The following is a 23629-nucleotide window of genomic DNA, read 5'->3' as shown; positions in this document are numbered from 1 at the left end:
CTTGAAGGAGAGGAGGCACATAATACAGGGTCCCCTGGAGAAAACTCAGGCCATTCTCCATCTTCTCAATATGCATTTTCTCGCCCTCAGTGACTCAGTCTCATCCCCTAGTCCACAAGAATCCATAACCCATGTGCTACTGCATACATTTTCATTTTCCCTTCATGAGATTGATTTGGTTTCAAGCGTATTTCAGTTTTTTCCCTTATGCCTACAAGAACATCCAATTTTGTTCAGGTCCCTTTTAATGGCACTTAATAAATATACATTCTGGGACCTGACAGAACAGGCTGTCCAATTTCAAACCACCTCTGAAGCTGTGTGTTCAAAACAACCAAGCTAATACAAAGCTCAGATGGGGCGTGTCCTAGCTTATAGCCTGTGGCCATTTCTGACCCCAGGTCACTCTTGTCCACCATTGTGTCTCTAGGGCAGAGGTCCCCAACCCTGGCTGCATATTATGCCCCTGGGGAGCTTTCTGAGGTCCTAAGGCCCATACCACTTCCCAGACTGATTCCATCAGGCTGGGGGGGGGGGGGGCCTGGTATGAGTGAGGGTTGAAAGCTGCCAGGTGACTGCAGTAAGCAGCCACGCTGAGAAACCCTTAGTGAGGGTCCCAGCCCACGGCAGGCTCTCGGTAAGTATTGTGGAACCGCAAATGGACTTCTTATTTTATTATCTGCTCCCTCTGCTTCCTATTTGTAAGAAGTCTAAGGAGAAGGGAGCAAGGAAAATAAGAGCATCTTGTAAAGTGAATTGGAGGCTGGGAAAGGGATGTGGGGACTGAGTTTCCCTTACACTATGCATTCTTCACGCTTTCACAAGCCCAGAGGAGGTGAGTTGCAGTCGGTCTGACACAGACATGCATATCATTCTTAAAAGCCCTCTAAAAACCAGAGCTAACACTTAGGGGCACTCCAGTTACAAGAAGATAGAGATGTTCTTGGAAATAAGTCTTAACTTCCACCCTGTTCTTACACACTCTAACTTGTTGGTCCCAGATTTTGTCATTTGTGCTGAAGATCATGCCAGGTCACCTTTCTGTTCTTCTGTGGGTCCTGCAATTTATCTTAGCTCAAAGTGGCCTCCTAGAGATGATTCAATGGCAGATGTACCCAAAATCGCCCTGCTGGGCCAGGTTTTTATTGAGGGGCTTCCATTTCCAGGTTCTAGAAAGGGATGATAGTAGGCTTGATCTCACCAAGTTCAGGAGTTTGGCTGCCTAGAATGCAGTCCTGAGGAGCCTGCCATAGATCCTAGGTTGATGGGAAAGGATGCTGCGTTGATTAACAATGTCTGCGATGGGCAGGGGAAGTGACAGCGCAAATGCTGATGCTGGGGCACATCCTGCTACCAGTGGGAACTGACATTTACATACACTGCACAATATGCAGGGACCTTCCCATCCTTAGCCTCATGTCACTCTCACCACCATCTGTGAATTAGGTCTTTATGGATGGGAAAACTGAGGTTGTGTCCTATGTCTAAGGTCCCACCTGCCATCACATCCACTGTTGCCTCCGGGCCCTCAGTGGCCTCCTGCAACCTCCCGGAGTTTCCCTGCTTCTCCTGCTTCCAGAAACAGGAAGCCAAGCCATTACCTAACCTCCCCACCCACCAGGCCAGCCATCACTTGCTTCACCAGTTTCCTTTGTGATTTACATGTCCCTTTGTCCCCTAGTTCAGAGAACACAGCAACAGTGTGCAACCCCTTGGCAACAGCCTCACACATCCCACCTAACACACCCTCCAAATCCCTTCCCTGGAACAGGCTCTGAATTTACCTATACACATTCCAGAACTGTGACTTGGTCACACCCATTCCCAGGCTAGGACAAGGCTGTCCTGGGAACCTCTCCACTGTCCTGACAAGCCCCGGCTCCCAGATTAGACAGGGTTCTCAGGGCTTCATTGTCAAGATAACTCAGCTCCCAGCATGGAGAAACAGAAGACCCCTGGTCAGCTGTGGTGCCTCCTGGTACCACATGTAGGAAGCGAACTGTCAGGCCGGGCAGTCCTGGGCTTCTCCAGCGCCCCTCCCTGCACCCACACTGACACAGATAACATTCACCTGGGTGACCCACTCCATGGGCAGGCCCAGATGGGGGCACGAGTAAGAATGGCCATTAGCTACAGCAAACCCTTATCAACTTGACCTGCCATCTGAGATGCTGTGACTCCAGCTTGGAACAACCTCTTCCCGAGGACATCTGAGCTGTCCTGGCTGGAGCCTTCCGTGCCCAGGCATTCTGCGAGGCCCGCCCACCTCTCCTGGCTGCCTTCTGGATGCCCTTCACCCCACCCAGCCTGATCTCCCTCTCCACCCTGCCTTCTCTTTGCTTTTCTTCCCGCCCAGGGTCACAGCCTCTAATCTTCAACCTTTAGCAACACGGGCCCCTAGGAGGGCAGACTCCAGCCCCATGGAGCCGGGCCTGGGGCCCTGGCCAGGAAGCTGGAAGGCACATATCCCCTCTGTCCATTCACTTCCACGAGGCTCCATTCGGGGTTCCCCTTCTTGTCCTGGGCCTCCAGGACTGCCACTGGCTCGCCTGCCTGCAGACTCACTTCATGGCTGCTTCTGGCCACAAAGGGGTACACTGCGACCACCTGGAACACACAGGAGTGACACAGCAATGGTCAGGGTGAGAAGACACAGGCCCAGCCCAGGGAGGCCGTTTACCCCTCCCAGCCAATCAATCGCCACTGCTGGGCAGTCATCGCCTCCCAGCTAAAGACACGGCTGCTGCTGCCGCTTCGCCCGCTAACACCCACAGTGTGGCCGGCTCGGCTCTAGTGCTCTGCCTGGTTTTGCTCGTCACAATTCTCTGGCTCTATTTGCCCCATTTTTCAGATATGGAAATTGAGACTCAGAGAAATGAAGGAACTTATTCAAAACCGGACAGGTAGTTTTTAATGTGTTCACATGGTTGTGTAATCATCACTACTGTCTAATTCCAGAACACCCTCATCACCCCCAAAGAAACCCCACACCAGTTAGCGGGCACTTCCCATCCCTCCCCTGCCAGCCCCTGCCAACCACTGATCTTTCTGTCTCTGAACGTTTCATATAAACACAACCACACAATACACGGCTTTCTGTGTCTAACTGCATGTGGTAGCATGTATTGGCACTTTCTCCAGGTCCCACCCCTGGCCAGGACGCTGGTGTGGCCACCAATCAAGGCCCTGCCTCACAGGGTAGTGGCCCCTCCGGACAGGAGAAAGACCAAAGCCCCACTGCAGGTGGCTGTGAGGAGGCAAGCCCCCACCCCACTCCAGACTCACCTGGGTCCCGGCTGGGACAGAGGGGACTGGGACTAAGGCTGGGGTGAGCTCTGGTGTTAGATGTCGGGAGTCCTCATGAGGCTCTGCCTGCTCTCTGAGCTTCTCCTCACTGGGGACAATGTGATACAGCTCCAGTTTCCCAGCCGGCACATACCCTCGATGTCCTGTGGACATACAGAACGTTATCTGGCTACAGGCCACCTTCTCCATCCCTTTTAGTGATAAAGGACATCACTAACATGCATGGATGCCCATGTCTCCAACACAGCTTCTCTGCACTAAAAGGGTATCTAGGAACCTCACACCTCCCCACCCCCTACACTCACTGGCTCTACCTTCTTCTTGCACACCCCCAGTGACAGGGAGCTCATTCCCTACTGAGACAGCTCACTTGGTTATGAACAGCTCTGACAGCAAGAAAAAGTTCTTCCTCGGTCTGGGATGAAAACTGCTTTCCTGCTGCTGGCACCACGGGTCCCCTTACCCTGAAGTGGTGGCCTTGAGACAGCTGCTTCCTTACCCCAGGACAGCCTTTCCCGGAAGGCGAAAACTGCCTTTCTCCTCTCCAAGAGCCCCCAGTTCCTTCTCATGTAGCAGCTACTCCAGTGCTGTTCTGGCTACTGTCATTATGAACGGCCACCACTTCCCGAGAGTACACTAGGTGCCAGAACCTGCATTGGTTATCTAGTCTTCACATCAACTCTCCATTTTACTGCTGAGCCAACTGGGCTCAGAGAGGTTCCCCTCTGTCTCCAATTTCAGCAGTTAGTTGAGTGGCAGAGCTTGGATCCACACCCAGTCCTCGTAACCCCGGGGCCTTGTTTTGATTCCCATTCAGCTGTTTTGGACTTGAGTCATGAGACTGCCCTTTCATGATTTCTGCTGGACTTAGACTGTTTTCTTAATTTTTTTCATAGACTCACTTTTTAAAACTTAGAATTGTATTATACAATAATATGAATAAAGTCATGGGTTTAGGTACTAGTTATTTTTTCTAATGCACATTAATATCCTTAAGTAACAATGATAATAAACTGTCTGATGGTGGAAAACTGCCCACAGACCCCTCCCAATAATCCCGTGTGACCCTCATCTTTAGAAGACGCTCTGCTGGTCCACCTCCTCCTGGGTTCATGGTGCCACTTGCCTCCTGCTGGGTGATACTGGGGCACCCAGACCTGAGCACCACACCCCAAGGGCGTGACCAGTGCAGAGGGGACCGAATAACACCTCCGTCCACTTAGCTGGGATCCAAGCATCCCTTCTCTGCATATCTCCATCTCTCAGGGTGATACTGAAGTTCTTTCCACCCCAGTGGTCTGCGAGGTCCCCAAGGCAAGGTCCTTGTCTCCCTTACACAGTGCCCAGCACACAATAGGTGCTTGATAACAGATGTTGCAAGGAAAGACTGAACTCCTCTTTTTGGCCTTTCATGCACCACACTAAGCTGGCTGTGCTCCATGCCCTGCATTTTCACCTGGGCTCATTCCCACCTTAGATTTGCACAGCCAGACTCTGGCCCACAAGGGCACCTGTGTCTCCCAACTGGTCTTGTGGGCGGTTTTCCCAAAGCGGGGGAAAGGGCCCACAGAGTCCCACATACCCCCAGTGTCCACCAGCCAGCGGCTGCTGTTGCCTTTAGTGTCCTTGTTTTGAAGGAGGGCCACGATTTGGCCCCGCAGCAATGTCAGGTCCAGAGTCCCAGCCCCGCTGGTGTTGCTTGTCACCTGATACAGCTTTCCTGGGCCATACCTGCTCAGGAGAGCCTGCACCTGGCGTTCAGCCCCTGGAAGGAGTGGCTGGGGAGAGGAGGGACAGAGACAGGTGCTTGAGTTAGCATGTTGAAGCTGCAGCCAACATCTGCCCAACAGTCCCCTGCCTAATAGATGGCTGGGTCAGATGAGAAACGCATGCAATTAGTATCCAAGGGCATCTCACCTAATTTAGCCTCTAAAATTCCTCCCAGGTCTAAACTTCTGGGGTTTTCTAAAATTCTAATTTGGGTTCTGAAATTGCTCAGTTACAGAACTCCAAGGTTGGGCTAATGGAGATGCCTGGCATGGGTCTTTCAACCCCATGAGATTGTGAGCTTCATGCAGGCACCAGGCCTTACTCATTGGGCATCTCAGCCAGCACAGGGCATATATATATATATATGGCTGTATTTATACTCACCATGTTTACGTGGTTAGTTATTTCTGGGTAGGGAGGTGCTGGGTGGAGGGAGACAGACAGAGGTGCCCTTCGGGGACATTTGGGCACAGGCTGCCATTACCCATACTCCACTGGGTTCACTTAGTCTGGATCAAGAACTAGGAGAACCCAATGTTTCAAACAGGCCCTAATGGAAGTGTAGAGATGCAGCAGCTTTTTTGCAAACCAGAGGTGTTAACATGCGTATAAAAGCCAGTGAGGTAGCAAACATTTGCCTTTCTCAAGCCTGGCAGCCCCTACCCGTGCGGAGGACAGCAGCACTCCCTGGATGGGCCGCCTCACTTCTGTGGGTTCTGTACCCTTAGCCGAATAAGTCAGGAATTTATAGGAAGGGTGTGGGGGCGAGAGGTGGGGAAGGGGGGTCTCTTCTCTTCCTACCAATTTTCAACACACACTGGGACTACTATATTCCCACTTGTTTCTTCTCTTTGTTTTTTTGAGTCCTCTCTTTTTTGTGCAATCATCATGGATTGCTGTTCCAATAAGAAAACTGTCATTTTGTTTTAAGTAGAAAGAGAGAGGAGGTTCCTGTGACTCGATTGCCTGCTCTGTTCTTCCTTTTCGGCACACCTCCTCCCCCAAGTTGCAAGGCCCATGTCACACCCCCGTGAGGCCTCTGCCGGGGCAGCCTCAGTGCAGGGGAGGAAGTGGGGGCAGCTGTGGTCCAAGGGGCATGAGCCCCAAGCCCTCAGAGGGGACACACATCTCTGATGGTCTCGGACCTCTGCGCTCAGGACAGGTGCAGAGGCGGCCTGCATCTGCCCGGCGCTGCTGGGCTCTTTCCTCATCTCTCTGTGTCTCTGGGCCCCTTCTTCCTTCTGGGGAACCTTGGGGCTGTCTCCTGACCCTTCATTTCACATCTCGCATGTGACTGAATCCACAGTTTCCATTTCCTCAAACCCTGAGAGCCCCTTTTCCCTTCGGCGACTTCAGTTACTTTTAAAACATACACTACCTGGGTATATTCTTTGAGTGGACTGACTGGAAGATACACTTTCCTTGTTTTAGAGAAACATACTTTACCAAAAAAGCACTTGGCCATCCAAAGTTTTGTAAACCATTACGGAGCTGAAATACTGTCTTTTACGATGAAAAATTCCATAGCATACAAACTTTGTTAAGTCGCAGGATGTAAAGTACAGCACAGGGAATATACTCAATAATATCACAATAACTGTGTATGGTGACGGAAGGTCTTACCATGGTGATTATATCTTAAGGTATATAAAAGTCAAATTCACCTGAAATTAATATAATATTGTATGTCAATTATACTTTAATTTTTTTTTAATTCCTTAGCAAAAGAAAATGTAAATGACTTCTTATTCAAACTTTTTAGTCATCCCGAACGCTGATGTCTGAAGCAGGGTCCGTGAGGAGGTGCTGAGGAGACGGTCAATTTTGATGAAGTTCCAGGTTTGGGGATGTTCAATGCCACTTGCTCATTACTATGCCTCATTTCACTAAATATTCAAATGCTTGGGTTTTCTCACCCCTGACCCAAGAGTTCTGCTCTGCTCTAATGCTCATTGGCCACGAAGAGCATGTGTATGGGGGGGGGTTAATCCCAAACACCCCCCACCCCACCCCCACCCCCGGCTCTCGGAGAGAAAGGAGGAAGGGAAGGGGGAGTGTTTCCATAGGTAACAAGAAACACTGATAGAAAAGGGAGAGGAAATAGGGAACTGAGCCCTCGCCCCATGGCAGGCGAAGGAGGGTCACTTACTTGCACAGTGGGAGGTGGCAGCACTTTCTCGAAGTTCTCTTTAAAGGACTGAAGCTGGTGACGGGTCTGGCCTAGTGCATCTTCCACCAGCTTCCTGAAGGCCGGCTCAGAGAGGTGGTGGTGGGGTAGCTGGGTAGGGACAGACACTGTCAGCCCGCACGGAAACCCCAGATGTGTTAAGATGGGCCTTTTTGCCCCGGTCAGCTGTTGTTTTTGTCTGCCTACTGCCCCACTTTCCTTAGAGGAAGCGTCCTTCTATGGGGGTCCAGTAGAACCGCAGAACTGCCCATCGTGGTGCTCTAGCCACAGGAGTGGCAGCCACGGCCACTTCTCCCAGCCACCAGGATCCGTTCAAGGATCGGACGATGGACCCGAGTGGGGCCAATCGGAGTCCTCCCATCCGATTTAGGTCGTGAAGGCTGGGAATGAGAGGGTCCTTCTTCCTTTGGATTCTGGGATGTAAAGGTAAGTGCTTGGAGCTGTTGGGAGCCATCTCTCCCACCATGCAGAGAAAGCCTGCCTGAGAATAAAGCCAATGCAGAGAGGGAAACAGAACTAGAGGTGGAGTGAAAGTCAAGCCCTGACATCATCTGTACTGAGCGCAGCCAGGCCTCAGGCTCGATCCCCTCATGGCCTCCCAGTTATGCAAGACAATGCATTCTTCTTTATGCCTCACCTGGGTGGGGCCCAAGGAGTTCTGAATAACGTTCTGTCCAGAGACTGGCCCTGTTAGGCATCTCCTGCACTCTCATCAGATAACCTGAGAGCGAGTGAGGCCCCACAGCTAACAGAGGCGTGTCCTCTCTGCTTGTCCTCAAACTCCCTGCTCTCGCTTCTGATTAGGAGCCTTCCTTTCCCCGTCCCCAGGATGCAGACAGATTGAGGTTCTACCATGCAGGTCTTTCCCAGGCTCCCCAGGACGAGTCTAGGGGAATGAGCCATGAGACAGAGAGGAGGAAACTGGCAGCAACTGCTGACAGGGCCTAACATTCTACGTTACAGGACCCACCAAGACATGCTCCCATTCTGCTTTTATAAAGCTGACCTCGCCCACTGGCACCTGTGGCGCTCCCCAGGCCCCCGAGTCCCAGCCTAAACATAGGGGGTCTGGAGAGAGCACTAGAGGGCCTGAGGAGAACGAAAAGATCATCTAATCCGTTTCCCTTCTGTCTTCAGAAAAGATAAATGCTTCTTCCCGCAATTGGTTCAGGCCTAATTCAATTCAAAAAGAGTATCTAGCCCGGCAGGCGTGGCTCAGTGGTTGAGCATCGACCTAGGATCCGGGAGATCTTGGTTCAATTCCCGGTCAGGGCACATGCCTGGGTTGCAGATCGATCCCCAGTCAGGGGCGTGCAGGAGGCAGCTGATCAATCACGGCTCTCATCATTAATGTTTCAACTCTCTCTCCCCCTCTCCCTTCCTCTCTCTGAAATCAATAAATATATATTTTAAATAAACTATTTTTTTAAAAAGAGTATCTGAGACAGAACTCTGCACTAAATGCTGTGAGGGCCAAAAAGAAGAAAAGCCCACAGTCCCCGCCCCCCTCAATGAAGAAAAACAGCTTCATCCACCACCCCAGCAGAAAGCAGGATCTGAAAAGCACTTGGCGAAGCACATGCTGGAGTATAGAGGGTGGGGAGGTGGGGTCTCCCACTGGGGGATGGGGATTCTGAGAGCTTCATGGACAGAACTCATCTGTCACATATTTGGGGAGTTCCTACCATGTGCCAGATATTGTGAAAGGCATGGGGGATTATGGGGAAGGGCATCCAGACCGAGGAAGGGTTCTGTGCAAATGGACCAGAAGTGAGGTACTGAAAGTGGGGCCCACAGGCAAAGAGTGGGACTATGGGCTGGAAAGGTACTGGAGGGGCCAATTTTAGAGGAATTTTCATGCAATGAACTAGAGGGAAAGCTGGGCTGGGGAACATGAGGCACAGGGGACAGCATACAGTATGGTCAGTACTGAAACTGCCACCAAGCTTGGACCCACCGGCCAGTCAGCTCTGATGTTGACGTTAGGGAGAGATCTGAAAGCAGCTAAGGATTCTTTCCTATACCAACCTCAGTCCTCAAAATTCCAAAATCACAGTTTGTACTTGGAGGTTTATCCAACCCTCTTTGCAACCTATTTATGCTTTCAGCAGACTGCTCCTTTTACAAGCTATTGAGCCCAGGCTCTGGAGGAGCAGTTACGATTCACATCCTGCTATTAGCTGTGTGGCCTTGGGCAAATTGCTTAACCTCTCTGTGCCTCAGCATCCTTTTGAATACAGATAATAAGACCTTCTCTGTAGGGTTGTTTGAGAAGTGAGATAATGCATGGAAGGTGCTCCAAACAGGTACACAGTAAGTGCTCACGAGGGGGCAGCTGCTAAAAGTGGTGACAGTCACAGGACACCAGCTGGACACATTTATGCCTGTGTAGAAGGGACCTTGTCTCTGTCACCAAGGTCTAATCCACCCCTGGGAACAGCCCCCAGGTCTGCTAGTTTTCAAGGAGTCTGAGAATGACCTGGAGTCCCAGTTCTATCCTTGCTTTCATGGTCTGACTCTATGAGTGGGTGGAAGACAGGCATGAGAGAGATCCAGAAGGTCCCCATGGCCTCCTCCTAAGCATCTGATGGCCTGTTGGAAGGCCCAACTCCCTCCCAGCCCCTGCAAAAGACGGCTGAAGGGGCTGCGAGGCCTTGCCTGGCTTTCCCCAGAGGCGCCCCAGTCCCAGAGGCCTTACCTGTGCCAAGCTGCCCTCTGCCCTCTGCAACACTTGCTCTGCAAGGTCCCTCTGAAGAGCCATGAATGTGCGGAGGATCTGGCCCAGCCACTGCATGGCCAGCTGGTTAAACCGAGGAAGCTCAGCCACCAGCAGGGAGTTGAGCGCCTGGTAGGTGTGCCGCTCCTCCTCTTCCTCGTAGGTCACGCTGCCCACCTCCAGCAGCTTCTCTTCCAGGCGCTCAAAGTCCAGTAGTTTATCCAGACGCTTCTTGATCAGGTTCCGAGGGCCGGCCAGAGCTTTAGCCAGGCTGCACAGCGGCTGCCACACCAGGCCTTCCAGCCGCTGCTTCTGTGGGGAGAGGGGAGCTTGGGGGTCCAGGAAAGAGGTGGCAGCTGGTGGACACTGGGAAAAGGGGCTTTGAAGGTAGGCAGGGCTGGGCTCCAGTCCTACCCTCACTGACTAGCTGTGACCTCTAGCATGTTATCTAACCTTTCTGGGCCTCAATGTGCCCAATCTGAAAAATAGGGACAGTGCAGTTAATGAGATTAGCAGAATGGTATTAGCAGAGTGGAATAGAATAGGCATTTAATGTGTCACTTCCTAATATTGTTACTGTGTGCAGATCTTGAAAAAGATTTTGTATAGAGTAGTGGTCAAAAGCATAGACTTTGAGGCTCAGATCCAAGCTTGCTACAGATCAGCAGAATAACGTGGGTGGTCGCCCCCTCTGAGCCTCAGCTCCCATCTGCAGAATGGGGCTATTAATAGTATCTAGCCCGTAGGCCGTGTTGTGAGGATTAAATGAGGTGAAGAATATGAAGGGCTTAGCTCAGTGCCTGGCAGACAGTGAGGCTCAGTAAACATTAGCTGGAGCTATTTTTATCGGTAAAACACACTAATAATAATCTCTGCCCTGCTGACTACCCAGGGTGTTTATGGATGTGACAACTGAGTGAAGGGCCTAACGTCTAAATATTATCCTTATAGGTTCTGTCACCTGCCTAACAAAGAAAGAGGAAAGGGGACATTCCACTCACAAACGCAGGGAAGGCCTGGAGCTGAAGGTCTCTTGCCAGGTTGCAGTACTGCCCCACAGGCCCCCCGGGCATGTCCAGATCACATTCCTGCGGCCGGAAGCGGAGGAAAGCCTGGACCAGGGCAGATGAAACAGAAGATCATGGCGCATCACGGCCATCTCACATCTGATCCCGCTCCACCATACCCCTGAAGAGGCTGTCCCGGCCGTCTGCACATCCCCTGTGACAGGGAAGCACACGGCCTATTCTGTCCGTGGACAACGTGGTTGATCAGGAAGTTCTTCCCAGACTAAGCCAACATCTTTCTCCCTGTTCCGGTGCTTCCCAAACTTCACACATCTGCACACCTGCCTTGTGATTTTCTGCCACGTCCATATTCCACAGGCTCCACACTTTTCTTTAAATCAACTAAGCATTCCTACTTAAATTAATACATTTTTAAAAAACACGCCTTATGACCCTACCATAAAGGGAAAACCAGTAATAACTGCCATAAATAGGCATGGAAGAATAATTGCAGTAAAAACAAGTTACTAAGTTCTGCCTGATGTCATTGCCTGCTGTAGGCTCCCAGCCCGAGACTGGCTCTGCCTCTGAAAAACATGCTTTTCCTGGACTCAGGATGAATAGAGTGAATCACTGTGTCCCTGTGGGACTCCATGTTAACACTGGATCTGTCGTGTAAGTCCTGCATCCAGGGAGACACAGTCTGCAAGCTTTCATATATTACTCCTTCCAAATATTAGAACCCTGTGCCTCTGGGTTCTCTCCCTCAAGGCTGAGTATTTTCCCTTCCATCTCCGTGTGCTGCTCAGATCCTTCCACTGGGGGCCGGGGATGAAGCAGGAGCCAGCAGGGAGATCTGCCCACCCAGAGGAGTGTGAAACAACCACCTCCCTCCTTGTACATACTTCCGATAATGCCACCCCAAGTGCCATAATCCAAACAGCCCATTATTGTGTGACTGAGCTGGTTTGCGCAAATGGACGTGCCTGGGTACAAAACCACGTAAAAGGGACACGGTGGATGGAATGAGTCAGCATCGATGACAAGAATGAGAGGGGGTTTTGGCACAAGGAAAGTGACATGCTGAATGGGAATACAGCCTGCTGCTGCTGTGGGCTGAATTCAGTTTCTAGAAATATATTTCCTTGGGCCTGAATACCATTTAAATTTTTACCTAATTAGCTGCTCACATGGACACATCGTGAGATTTCACCGAACAGTCAGAATTTCCAGTTTTATTTTTTCCTTAAAATCAGAGCTGGCTGCACTGGGCCCACAGCAATAACTTCCCTGAGTCGGGTAATAACTGCCCGTTTAGATTTTACTCATTCATTCGTTCATTCAGTCATTCAAACTCCAAGTAATATTACATATTGATTTAACTACCAAAAAGGTCTCATAAACGGACATTAGGCTTTGTATACGTGCACACTTCACTCAGTAATGTTACCTGCTTGGCCCCTTTAAGCACCCGAGTTTGTCTGGCAGGGTCCTTCTGAGGGCTCTGGCCCCACTGAATTTTTACCCTGCCCAGTGGGAACCAATGGTCTCAGAAGCTGCTCCAGTCTAACGACCTGTGGGCTGAGGAGTCCCTGCCCATGGGCCCTCTTCTGGCCTGCAGCCACTGGAAGATCCCTTCCATTTGGTTCCTGCAGCCCTATATGCCTCTGCTCAGGGGTCCAATCCAGCCCCACCCATTATTAGCTGCAGAATCCTCACCTCCAGGTTGTCCAGGTAAGCAGCCATGTTGTTCTTCAGCTCAGTCACACACAGCGACACCCACTGGAACTTCTCTTCTAGGTCATCAAATTCCTTGTCTTCCGTCTGAGAGTACAGTTATGCTTGTGAGGACCGAGGATATCCACATGGGGGCAGTGTACACCACGAACCTGCATCCCCAAGTCTTTACTGGGGACCATCTTTCCACGCACCTGCCCATCACAGCCAGTTCCTCCAGCCCCAAAGCTGAGTGGGACAGTTAGAGGCAGGGAGTGTTGCTTAGTGGTTTTATATTCAGACCACAGAGTCAAACACATGAGCATGTGAGACCTGGTTCACCTGTTTCCAAGCTGTGTAACCTTGGGCAAGTGTTCTACCCTCTCTGAGCCTCTCATCTGCAAAATGGGGGAGGGGGTAATAGGAACACCTACTTCATTTGTATGGATCAAGTAATGCCTGGTTCAGAGTAAGTACTCAGTCAACCTGAGCTGCTACTGCTACCCATTAACCAAAGCTGGTTCTATGCCCAGACCCAGAGCTTAGCTCACCTATCCGTGCAAAGGTCCCAGAGAGAAAGTAGTACAAGGTGCCGTGGAGAAAGCCCTCCCCAGGCTCCACAGAATCAAGGGGGCTGCCAACTCTGCCTATCCCTGGCTATCAGTCCTGGGAAGTCACTTCCCTCCCCTAGCCTCAGTTTCCTCATCTCTGAAAGCAGTCTTAGCCCCCTGCCCTACCCACTGCAGTCTTGTTTGCCCCCTGAGATGGCTGGGAGATGACCCCTCCTCCTGCTTATGCTCACCCTGAACACGAGTCCCGCCTCCTGCTTCAGCAGCTGGCTCAGCCGGGTGGTCTTCTTGGAAAGGGTGTGCGTGTTGATGCGGGCCAGCCGCTCCCGGAGGGTGAGCTGCTCCACCTTGGTGTACTTGGAGGCTGCACAGAGAGGCAGGGCATGGGGACAGAAGCTGACACCGGAAAGCAAGCATCCAACGCACATGGCTAGGCACCTGACTGGGCCCTCTTCTCAACATCAGGGTCACACCCATGAGACGGGTAGTGAGTCAGGGAACATAGGCACAGGGTCGAGCCCTCACTCCGAGGTGTGAGCCCTGGCTGAACACCTGCTTGACTTTGGCAAATCGCCACTTCTTGGGTCTGTTCCTCATCTGTAAATGGTGCCAGCCAGCTCAAGGGCTTGCTTGGAGGATCATAGAAGATGATGAGTCTGGATCTACTTTCTAAAGAACCCAAGTGAGGTGATTTGACTGAGGTCCCTCAGTCACTGTCAGCATGGCCAAACTGGGACCATACTTTCCCACTCCTGTCTCAGGACTTTCTACTGATTGCCTGACCCCAGGCTTGAGTTTGAAACCTGGCTCTGTCCCTTACCAGCTCCACGACCTGGAACAAATGACTAAAACGCCCAGTTTACACAACTGTGAAGTAGGACTAGCAGTGCCAACCTCAGAGGATCACACAAGATAATAAATGAAATGCATGTCATAGTTAGCCCTTAGTAAACATTAGCTAAATTATCGTTTATTATACTGTCTCATTGGGCAAGTAAGTTTCTCTCTCCTTGGGACACTGCTTTATTTTTCAAAACTTTCTGTTTTAACAACCCAAGAAGCAGGATCCCCACTTAATCCCCTCCCTTGCCCAGGTATATACACCTTTGCCACTCCCCACTCCCACCCTCGACCAATATTCATCTCTCTTCCACAGTATAGTAGCCCTGTGGTTTGGATGCGATTGATCTCACTTTAATTCAAGGGATGGATGCTAAATTATATAAACCAATCCATACAATCCCATCCCCCTGGCCACAGTGATTGATTCAGAGAAGAGTACATAACCCAGGCCAAAGCCAAACAGCTCATGGCATTCCCCTAGACACAGTGACTAGTTCAGGGTGGGTGCATGCTCCAAGTGGGTCCTATCAGAGTGAAGCTCCAGTCTAATTTTTTTTTTTAATATATCTTTATTGATTTCAGAGAGAGGAAGGGAGACGGAGAGAGAGATAGAAACATCAATGATGAGAGAGTCATTGATCGGCTGCCTCCTGTGCACCCCTGACTGGGGGATTGAGCCCGCAACCCGGGCATGTGCCCTGACTGGGAATCGAACCTCAGTCTCCTGGATCCTAGGTCGGTGCTCAACCGCTGAGCCACGCCCAGCTGGGCTCCAGTCTAATTTTTATGGGTAAGAGGAGAAAGGCCCTATCTTATCTTGGAGGGTGTGGTATACAAGTGTGTGTCTTGGAACAGCAAGAGCCATGTAGTACTATGAGGGAGACCAGCCTGAAGATGAAGGTGACACACAGTAAAGAGCAGGGACAAGGGAATTATAGGGAAACTGAGCTAGCACCTTGGTCAAACCCTACTTAAAGACCACTACCTCTGGACTTGCGGTTACATGAGCTACTACATGCCCTTCATTGGTGAAGCCAATCTGAAATGAGTTTTTTGTAACTGGAAGTATGCTCACTGATGTATCCTCTAAATTGCCAGAGTCCTTACCCACTTCCTTGTGCCTCTTGTACTCATTGATGTTGGTGTTCACGTCGTGGAGGGCAGAGGTAGCTCTCTGGAGGACAGGATAGGCACTGGCATCAGGGAGTGTGTTCTCCAGAATTTTCTGTAGCAGCAACGGGTACTTGGTAATCCTCTGCAGAGGGATGACCAGTAAGAAACTGAGGCCTGAGGGTCCAGCTTGTGGCCTGAGGGAGAAGGCTGGTATTAGGTAGGTAAAGCCCACCCTTTGGGGCACCTGGGGTCCTGGGTTTCTAGTTCCAGTTCTGCCATTGAACTCACTGAGTGATCTCAGGCAAGTCACCTCCTTCTGTGTTTCTGTTTCCTCATCTGTAATTTGTAAGATCTAGCAGTTAGATGGTGCTGCTAGTTCTCATTTTACCCCCTTTCTGGGCCTTGGTTCCCCATCTGTACCAAACCCAATGGTCAGTTTCCTGCCCTTAGCTTGCTTGTTCACTCAACAGCAAACACAGATGACTACTCCCTCTTTATCAAAACACTTTATTCTTCTGGCCCCTGAGATGTCCTCTGTCCTCGTACTCCACAGGGCGCTCTCTTGGCCAACTCTGCTGGCCTCTCTCCAACGCTGGGGTGCTCTGGGGCCTCCTCTCCTCCCTCTCCATCCACTCTCTTACTGACTTCATCTGGTCCTATGGTTTTAAACACATCCAAAACCCAGATCTTCGCTTTCAACTTCTGTCTGGAGCTCCAGACTTACATGGCCAACTGCCTATTTAACATCTCCACTTGGATGTGTCTCAAGCATAACTCTCTATATTGGGCATTCATGTGATATTTCATTTAATAAAATGGTTCTGCTACTTTACAAAAGAAAAGCTTTTAAAATTACAGGAGCTTAATGTTTAGAGATACACTTTAAGTATTTAAGGGAAAAAGTCGTAACATCTGTATTTTCCTTTAAATAGTTTAGCATAAAAATAGATGAAGCAAACAGCAAAAGATTAACACTGGTTCATTTCAGGTGGTGGGTGTGTGAGTGCTCATTACGTTCTTCTACTTTTCTATAGGTTTGAAATTTTTCATTTACTAAAAAGTAAAAAATAAAACACAGGAACTAATAGTGTCAAGGTCCCTTCTGGATGCTCCAGTTCATCCCCTTCTTGATGATGGCTGGTATTTGCAGAAAGACTGCCCAAGTCAACGGCATCTTGGAAATCTAGGTTATCTCCAACAGTCTTTCCTTGATCATGACCAGTAGCCCTCAGCCCTGGCTTTTGAGAAATCCATGAGGGTTCCCAACCTCAATGTCCAAGCACGCCTCATGACTGTTCTCTGGCCCCCTCTCTATGGTACCCTAGCCTCTTGCTGTCTTTTCTAAGGAAAAAGCTCCGGACCAAATGGCCAGGAAAGATCAGCCATGAGGCTAAAAATAGCCAGAGCAGGTGGGAGCCCCCTCATGAGCTGCAGGGAGTGCGGAGGCAAGGCTAGGATCAAACCGTCAGGACACACCTACGCTGACCATCTGCTCTCACCAAGGGTTTCCTAGTGGTTGGCTGACCATGGGCAGGGGAGGTGGAAACAATTGCCAGGTTTTGGCATAACTCTGTCCTCTGGGCTTACTTTCCATAGAAAAGGGCCAACTGCCTCATGGGGACAACTGTCACCTCACGAATCAGAGGGCAGGGAATCTTCAAAGAAATGATCACATCTCTTCTCCACAGTTATCAAGAAACCCTCTTCACCAGAGAGTTACAGCAGCCTCTCACCCGTATGGCCTTTCTAAAGTAATGGGGAGAAAAATTGGTATTTGGCCTTTTAGATACGCAACAAAAATGCCAAAATAATATCCAGAGTTGGTGAATGTGAGGAAACAGGCCTCTAGGTGGGAGTGTCAACTGGTGAGATCTCTTTGGAGAGCAGCTGGCAATGTGTGAAATGTATACACCCTTTGTTCCATCAATCCTGCTCTAATAATCTAGCCATGGAAATGTCAACTCAAGCTATCAAGGCAGAAGTTATTTAGCAACTATATTTATGACAGTAAAAAGTTGGTAACAACCCAAATATCTACCAACAGGGTAGTGGTTAAATAAACCATAAACCTGCCCTGGAAAAGAACTCCATGTAGCTATTAAATAGTATATATTGGAATTTGCTTGTACATACTTAAAGAAACTCTGTTAAGATCCACAAAAATTATTAAAGGTTACCTTAACTTTGGGGATGGGAGTTGTAAGTGAGTGGATAAAAGACCGAGGGTGGGAAGATCTTTTTTACTGAATAAATGTAGATGTTTTAAAGATTTTGAACCATGTAACTATGTTACCCATTCAAAAATTCCAACTTAAAAAAATGTGTTCTCTACATATCTCTATCTGGAGCTTCCACTCACTGCCGTCAGCTCTGGCTGTGATGCCACCCAGGGCAGTTCTGAGCCTTTTCCTTGGGGCAGGACTTCAGCCATCTGGAGAGAGGCCTCCCTAGATGAGGCACGCCTGCTTCCCGGGACTGCTGCTTACAACTCTGCCCTTCCTGCGGTAGTCACAGAAGCTGTTTGCCAAAGGTTTCTACTTTTTCACTTCTGGACAGGACAGCACACCCTGGCCTCCAGGAAGTTAGATAAAGCTATGGGATTAGTTCTGGTCCATGAATTATGAGAAGTGATAGATATCGTTTCTAAGCTGGAGAATTCCATTACCAGCGTTAAACCCTCCAGAGCTCCTTTTTCCTTTGCCACAATTAATGGAAATATGCCGGACAGTGGCTGCTGTCAGCTTGGATCCCAGGGCAAGGAGTTGCTAAGAGCCCCAAGTCACCCCTCAATGGAGGAAAATGAAGGTATGAACCTTCATGGTGTGAGCCACTGAGAGTTGGGAATTGTTTGTTTCTGCAGCATAGCCTCGCCTAGCCTGACTGAGACGCTCCTGAAGCTGTGTGAGCAGCACCAAATGGACGGGAGACCTCAATGGTGCCTGACCTTGGGGTCCGTGCAGCAGGAGCAAAGGCTCGCTGGTCATTCTACTCACACCACTGCCTCAATGATGCCCTGGATCTCTCGCTGCAGCTCCGGCTCCCTCCGGTATGACTCTACCAGCAGCAAGGCCTGGTCATAGTTGGCACAGTAGACCTTATAGACGCGCTCCAACTCCTCTTGGAATTCCAGGAATAAGTTACCTGAGAGTAAAAAAGCAACAGGAGTTCACAAAGGCATGTCTGCATGTTCCCTTGCCTGGGGCAGGGAGGTAGTGAGTGAGACTACTGCGGGCTTAACCCACTCTGTGACCTTGGGCAAGTTCCGTCATCTTCCTGAGCTGCCATTTGTTTCATCTTAGTTCCATCAGTCTGCTCGAAGGATTAGGTGGCAGACTGACGGAGAGCTCAGGCTAACGCACTGTGAGTACCCAATAAATGGGAGCTATAATTAGAGCAATAATATTGATAATACTCGTATTTGTACAGTGCTTCACAGTTGACAAAACGCACTCCTGTTATATCGTTACAGTTACTGTGATGCCAAGTACAACCGCTAACCCCCAGTTCACAGGCGCACCAGCACAGGCACGGATGGGCTTTGGACTCAGGGAGAACTAGTCAGCCCTTGCCCAGTTGTGTAGCCTGGGGCAAGCCTTTGACCCCTCGCACCCTCTATTTTCCCATCTATAGATTGGAATAAAAATAGTAGTCATGCCCTGCCGGGTAGCTCAGTTGGTTAGAGCTTGTCTCCATATGCCAAGGCTGCAGGTTCGATCCCCGGTCAGGGCATATGCAGGAGTCAACCAATGAATGTATGAATAAGTGGAATGGTGGATCAATGTTTCTCTCCCTCTCTCTCTCTCTTTCTCTTTCTCTCTCCACCCCCCTCCCTCTCCCTCACCTTCCTCTCTCTCTAAAATCAATAGATTTTTTAAAAAATTTAAAAATAGTACTCACCTCCAAGTGGTGTGTGTTTTGTTTTTTAACAAGGATTAAATGAACTAATGCATATAAAGCATTTGATACAAACTTCATTCACCAAATATTTACCAACTGCTTATTTATTAACCATGTGCCAAGCACTCTTCTAAGTTCTGTGAACTAAACAGAGTCCCTGCCTCATAGGGCTTATATTCTAGTGGGGGGGGACAATAAATAAATATTGTATATATGCCAGGTAGTGCTGAGTGCCATGAACCAAGACAAAGCGAGAAAAAGACTTAGAGAGTGGCAGAAGATCTCTCTAGGGGAGGCTTCTATGACTGTCTACCAGAGACCAGCAGTACCCAGCCCTGGCAATGTCTGGGGGAAAGCAGCATCCCGGGCACAGGGAAGGGCAGATGCAAAGGCCTGAGGCAGGTGAGCGCTGCGCATGCAGGTAACAGCAAGGCCGCTGTGGGGGGAGCAGAGTGAGCAAGGGCACTACGCTGAAAAACTAAAGAGGACATGGAAGCCAGATCATGGAGGGTCTGGAAGGAAGAGAGGAAGGAAGGTGGACGAAGGTGTCAGGATTTTATCCTAATGGTGGCAGGAAGCAACATGATCTGGTGTCAGTTTTAAAAGGATGACTCCAGTGCTCAGTTTTAGCAGCACATAGACTAAAGTTAGAACAATATAGAGAAGATTAGCATGGCTCTTGCACAAGAATGACATGCAAATTCATGAAGCGTGCCATATTTTAAAATCACAAACTTACGAGACTGGTTATTTGTCGGGGGAGATGGAGCGGGGTAGAAAGGATGAGGTGGTGGGGTGGGGTGGTAGGGATGAGAGGGGAGCAACGCTTTGCTGAATATCCCGTTCTGTACAGCTCATGATCACGGTGCTTCACAAAGGGCAGGTGGGAGCCATGGACCACTGGAAGCCCAGCTGACCCCGCTGCCTGCCAAAGCTGTGGGCTGGACCCCTGACCTGGTCTAGCTCCCCCTTGGGACTCATCAGATGGTACCTAGACCAGCGTGGTCCAGCCCTCAACAAAGACTCCCACAGCAAGATGACCAGCCCAGGACCAAACCCCCTCCCCAGCGCTGGTACAGTGAGTTCTCAGACAGAAAGCCCTCAGGAGAAGCCCCCAGAGCTGGGGGTAACGGGACCAGGAAAGGTCGCCACAAACTGCAGCTGGGAGAATCGGCATGATCGGGGGATCAGCCAACTGCAGAGATGCCCTCCACTAAGAGATGCCTTGGGCATAGCAGTGAAACCTAGGGCAGCGCCCACATTCCCCTCAGCATGGGTGCTTCCACAGGACTGTGACCGATGCCAAAGAAACTATCATAGCAGTATGACCAGGGACAGGAGCTTGTCAGTTACTACAGGAGAGAGGAAGGCAAACTCCCAGAGAGCAGAACTGTCCGAAGAGGAAAGGCTGCCCGGGACACCAAAGACTCATCTCCTCTCCTCTTGTCCTACTCCACTCACAGATCGTAAAGAAGTCACCGCAGCAAAGAAGGTACTTCCAGTGTCCAAAGGGCACTCTCCCTCTAGCTGGGATTAGTCAGAAAGAAGAAAAAGGGAGGCAGGATGGTCAAGAGCTAGGGTTCTTGAGTCTGACAGAGCTGGGATCAAATCCTCATTCTCCCTGGTCAAGCTGTGTAGCCCTGAGAAAGTTACTTAAGCTCTCTGGGCCTCAGGATTTTCTTGAGTGAGATGGGGATAATATTAATCAATAAGTAATGGTGTCATGAGAATGAAAAGGTCTACTACATGTTAAGTACCTGTGCTCTCCATTTGTAAAGCAGTGAGTTGGGCTAGATATTATGTGAGGGTCTGGCGTGCTAAATTTCAGGGATCCCAAACCCAGACTCCCATTGAGCTGCATTTCCCTGGAACTCTAGACACAATTCGGCAATGACCACACGCTGAGGACAGCTCCACAGGAGCCTAAGGCTGACAGCTGCCTCGTCTTTTGCTTACCAATTAGCTGCACTTGTTTCTCTTCCCTGGCATCTGTCCCCTGCAGATCCTGAAGAAATCTGCTGTTCACCTTGATGATGTCATCAATGTTTGAGAACAGGACATCCAGATCTCCCTGCAGCAACTGGAAGGAAAAAGGAAGCCATGGGAGGTTGCTGGGAGGTCAGTAGAGTGACTTAATTTGCAGGCTTTGGGGAACGGTCCAGAACACTCACACCCTCAGGGGTCCATCACTCTTGGGAAGCCTCCCCAGTGGAATATTTGCAAGGACTTTGAAATTTTATTACTTGGGTATTTCCATTACTCTACAAGAAGGGAGGAAACGATGGGGCAATCAGCATGGAAGAAAAGCTAAGCTGGGGTTTTACCCAAGGTCTACTGCCAGCTACCATTTTTCTTCCCTCAGTTTCCCCATCTGTGTCACAAAAGGGTGGAAAGCTGGATCTCTTTCCAGCTCTGATATACTTGGCACCTTCCATCATGACCTTGAGATGTATTCTGAACTCCAACCCCTGTTAACTAGGCTATGCCACTGTTAAAATGGATGCAGGACATCTATTTATGTGCAGGGACATATACAGGAGATAGACATATAGATGTTCTGGATGCATGGCCAAGTGGGAAAAACTAATGGTAGAAAAATATCTAGAGTATGATCTTATTTTTGTTAAAATAAATAACAACCTATATTTGTTTAATACCCACAGAGAAAAATCCTAATTTCTAGAGAGTAAAATATGAGAGGATTTCCACCTTATACATTACCTACTTTAGTATTTCATTCATTCAAGAAACACTAATTGAAGTCCATTGTTTATGTGTCAAGAACTGGGATATATTGAACTAAATAGTCTTTGCTCTTAAGGAGCTTACATGTTAGGGAATGCTTGAAATTTTATAAAGCTTGTACTATTTCTGAAATCGGGGTGGGGGAAAGATGTAAAAATGAACACTAAAATAGAAACCTATCATAGTAGTAACCTCTCCATGCCACCATCCCCCAAATGAGACAATGAGAATGTAGGTCAGTTTAAGCAATTTGCTCTAAACTTGATAAAGGGCTATTTTATCCATTAGCTCACTTAATTCTCTGAGGAGATTATCCCTCTCCCCATTTAGCAGATGAACACATTGAGGCTCCAAGGCCTTGCTGAAGGTTGCATGGCCAATAAGTGGAAGTATAGGGCTTACATCCAAGTGACTTCACATCCACCATGACTTTCCGTCCATCAAGCCTGCTCCAGGAACAGATGTGAGGTCTCAGAACCTAGGACCCACATTTGCCCCTCGAAAGACAGGTTGTTTGTGGCTCCATCCAGGTACCTGCTTCAGGCGGCTCCTGATGTCCAAGGCACAGAGCCGGAGCATGTGCAAGTAGGAGATCTCGGTGTCAATAAGTTCCCTGACGGCCAGCTTCTGATGGAGCGACCATCTGTCCTCAGAGGCCTGACTTTCCCCATCCGGACTCCTTGTCCTGGAGGATGGCTCATCAGCCTCACGATCAGCCATGTCAGCAGGTTCTGGGGAAGACAAACACATCCCAATTCATTTCCAGGAGCTCCACTGGGGCATGCTGTCTCTAATCCAAAGTTAACTATTCATCAAGCATCCTAAAAACATCTTTAGCTGTATACAGAGTCAAGATGAACCGTGTATTAGCATTTGTGGGTGGTATCTGAACAACCTTAAAAGGTAGAGCACAACTCAGAAAATTGTTAACATTTTAAATTCATTTCCCAGGATTCAGACAATGTGCTGGTCTGGCTTTTCTTCTATTTTTGCCCCAGCTCTTGACCTAGATTTCTTCAACTAGTTCAGCTGAGTCACTCTCCCCCCACCCTCCACCCCTATCCCCAGTAGGTTCCCCCTTTCCCTGCCCCCCTGCCCCATTCAGGTCATACTACCATCACCTGGGCTATTTCCACAGTCTCCAAGATCATCTTCCTGAATCCAAACCCCTCTTCCACCTGCTGCCACCCACACCCATTCATCCTGGACATGGTTTCAGTTTCAACTTCCTGAAAGAAAGCTTGTGACTATGGTGGTCCTGCTGGGAGATGCCTCCTGTGGCTCAGGGTCCAGCTCCAACCTCATTTCCCCCTTCCTGGACACACTCAGCAAAAACAGAGTTACATGCTCTTCCCCATACCTGCATGGTCACTTCTGGCCTCTGCTTTTGCAGCTGCTGTGCACCCTCCCGTGTTTGCACCCTCCCGTGTCTACACCCTCCAATGCTCATCTCCTCTGAGGCCTTTCCTGAGCCTCCCAGCCAGATGGACTTTTCTTCTTTATTTCAAAGTTTAAAAAGTACAAGTGGCAGTGGACAAGATAGCCTGAAAATCCTCCCTACCACATAATATCTAAAAAATGCTAGATCAGCTATAACAAGCTTCCTTTTCACTGCATGGCAGGGCTTGCAAGAAAGTAAAGGAAATCCACAGGGCCCCCAAACAGAGGGAACAGAAAACCAGAGCAGGAGCAGCTGAGCTGATGCAGCTGTGGCCCAAGTAGTCAGAGTGGGCAGGAAAGAGGGCATTGCTGAGCTCAG

At 49.5% G+C, this 23629-nt stretch overlaps 1 protein-coding gene and 1 non-coding gene across 2 annotated transcripts; one reads left to right on the top strand and one right to left on the bottom strand.

Annotated features, from left to right (window-relative positions):
• Positions 1-2361: 2361 nt before the first annotated feature.
• On the bottom strand, positions 2362-22620 carry ARHGEF37 (Rho guanine nucleotide exchange factor 37). Its single transcript, XM_016210638.2, has 12 exons — positions 22405-22620; positions 21082-21205; positions 18222-18369; positions 15223-15422; positions 13506-13636; positions 12707-12811; positions 10982-11092; positions 9963-10292; positions 7226-7354; positions 4889-5084; positions 3286-3449; positions 2362-2607 (listed from the first exon to the last, which is right to left on the bottom strand). The coding sequence occupies exons 1-12, from the start codon at positions 22618-22620 to the stop codon at positions 2398-2400; spliced, it is 2064 nt and encodes a 687-aa protein (XP_016066124.2). The 3' UTR covers positions 2362-2397.
• LOC148093390 (U6 spliceosomal RNA) lies at positions 19742-19849 on the top strand. The gene has a single exon (XR_015714501.1). It is a non-coding gene; the product is annotated as a U6 spliceosomal RNA (small nuclear RNA).
• Positions 22621-23629: the final 1009 nt, after the last annotated feature.

The sequence above is a fragment of the Miniopterus natalensis genome, chromosome 4, assembly GCF_054644295.1.
Source record: "Miniopterus natalensis isolate mMinNat1 chromosome 4, mMinNat1.hap1, whole genome shotgun sequence".
Lineage (NCBI taxonomy): Eukaryota > Metazoa > Chordata > Mammalia > Chiroptera > Miniopteridae > Miniopterus > Miniopterus natalensis.
Note: the sequence above shows the minus strand (reverse complement) of the source record. Positions and strands in the feature narration are given on the sequence as shown.

What these genes read in the sequence shown, in the direction of transcription:
- ARHGEF37 (XM_016210638.2), bottom strand. Translation starts at nt 22,620, where the DNA reads ATGTGTTTGTCTTCCCCAGAACCTGCTGACATGGCTGATCGTGAGGCT. An exon ending in GGCATCATTGAGGCAGTGGT is followed by an intron (nt 15,423 to 18,221) that starts GTGAGTAGAATG and finishes CTTCTCCCTCAG; the next exon opens with GCCACAAGCTGGACCCTCAG. An exon ending in CTGTCCCAGCCGGGACCCAG is followed by an intron (nt 2,608 to 3,285) that starts GTGAGTCTGGAG and finishes TGTGTGTTCCAG; the next exon opens with GTGGTCGCAGTGTACCCCTT.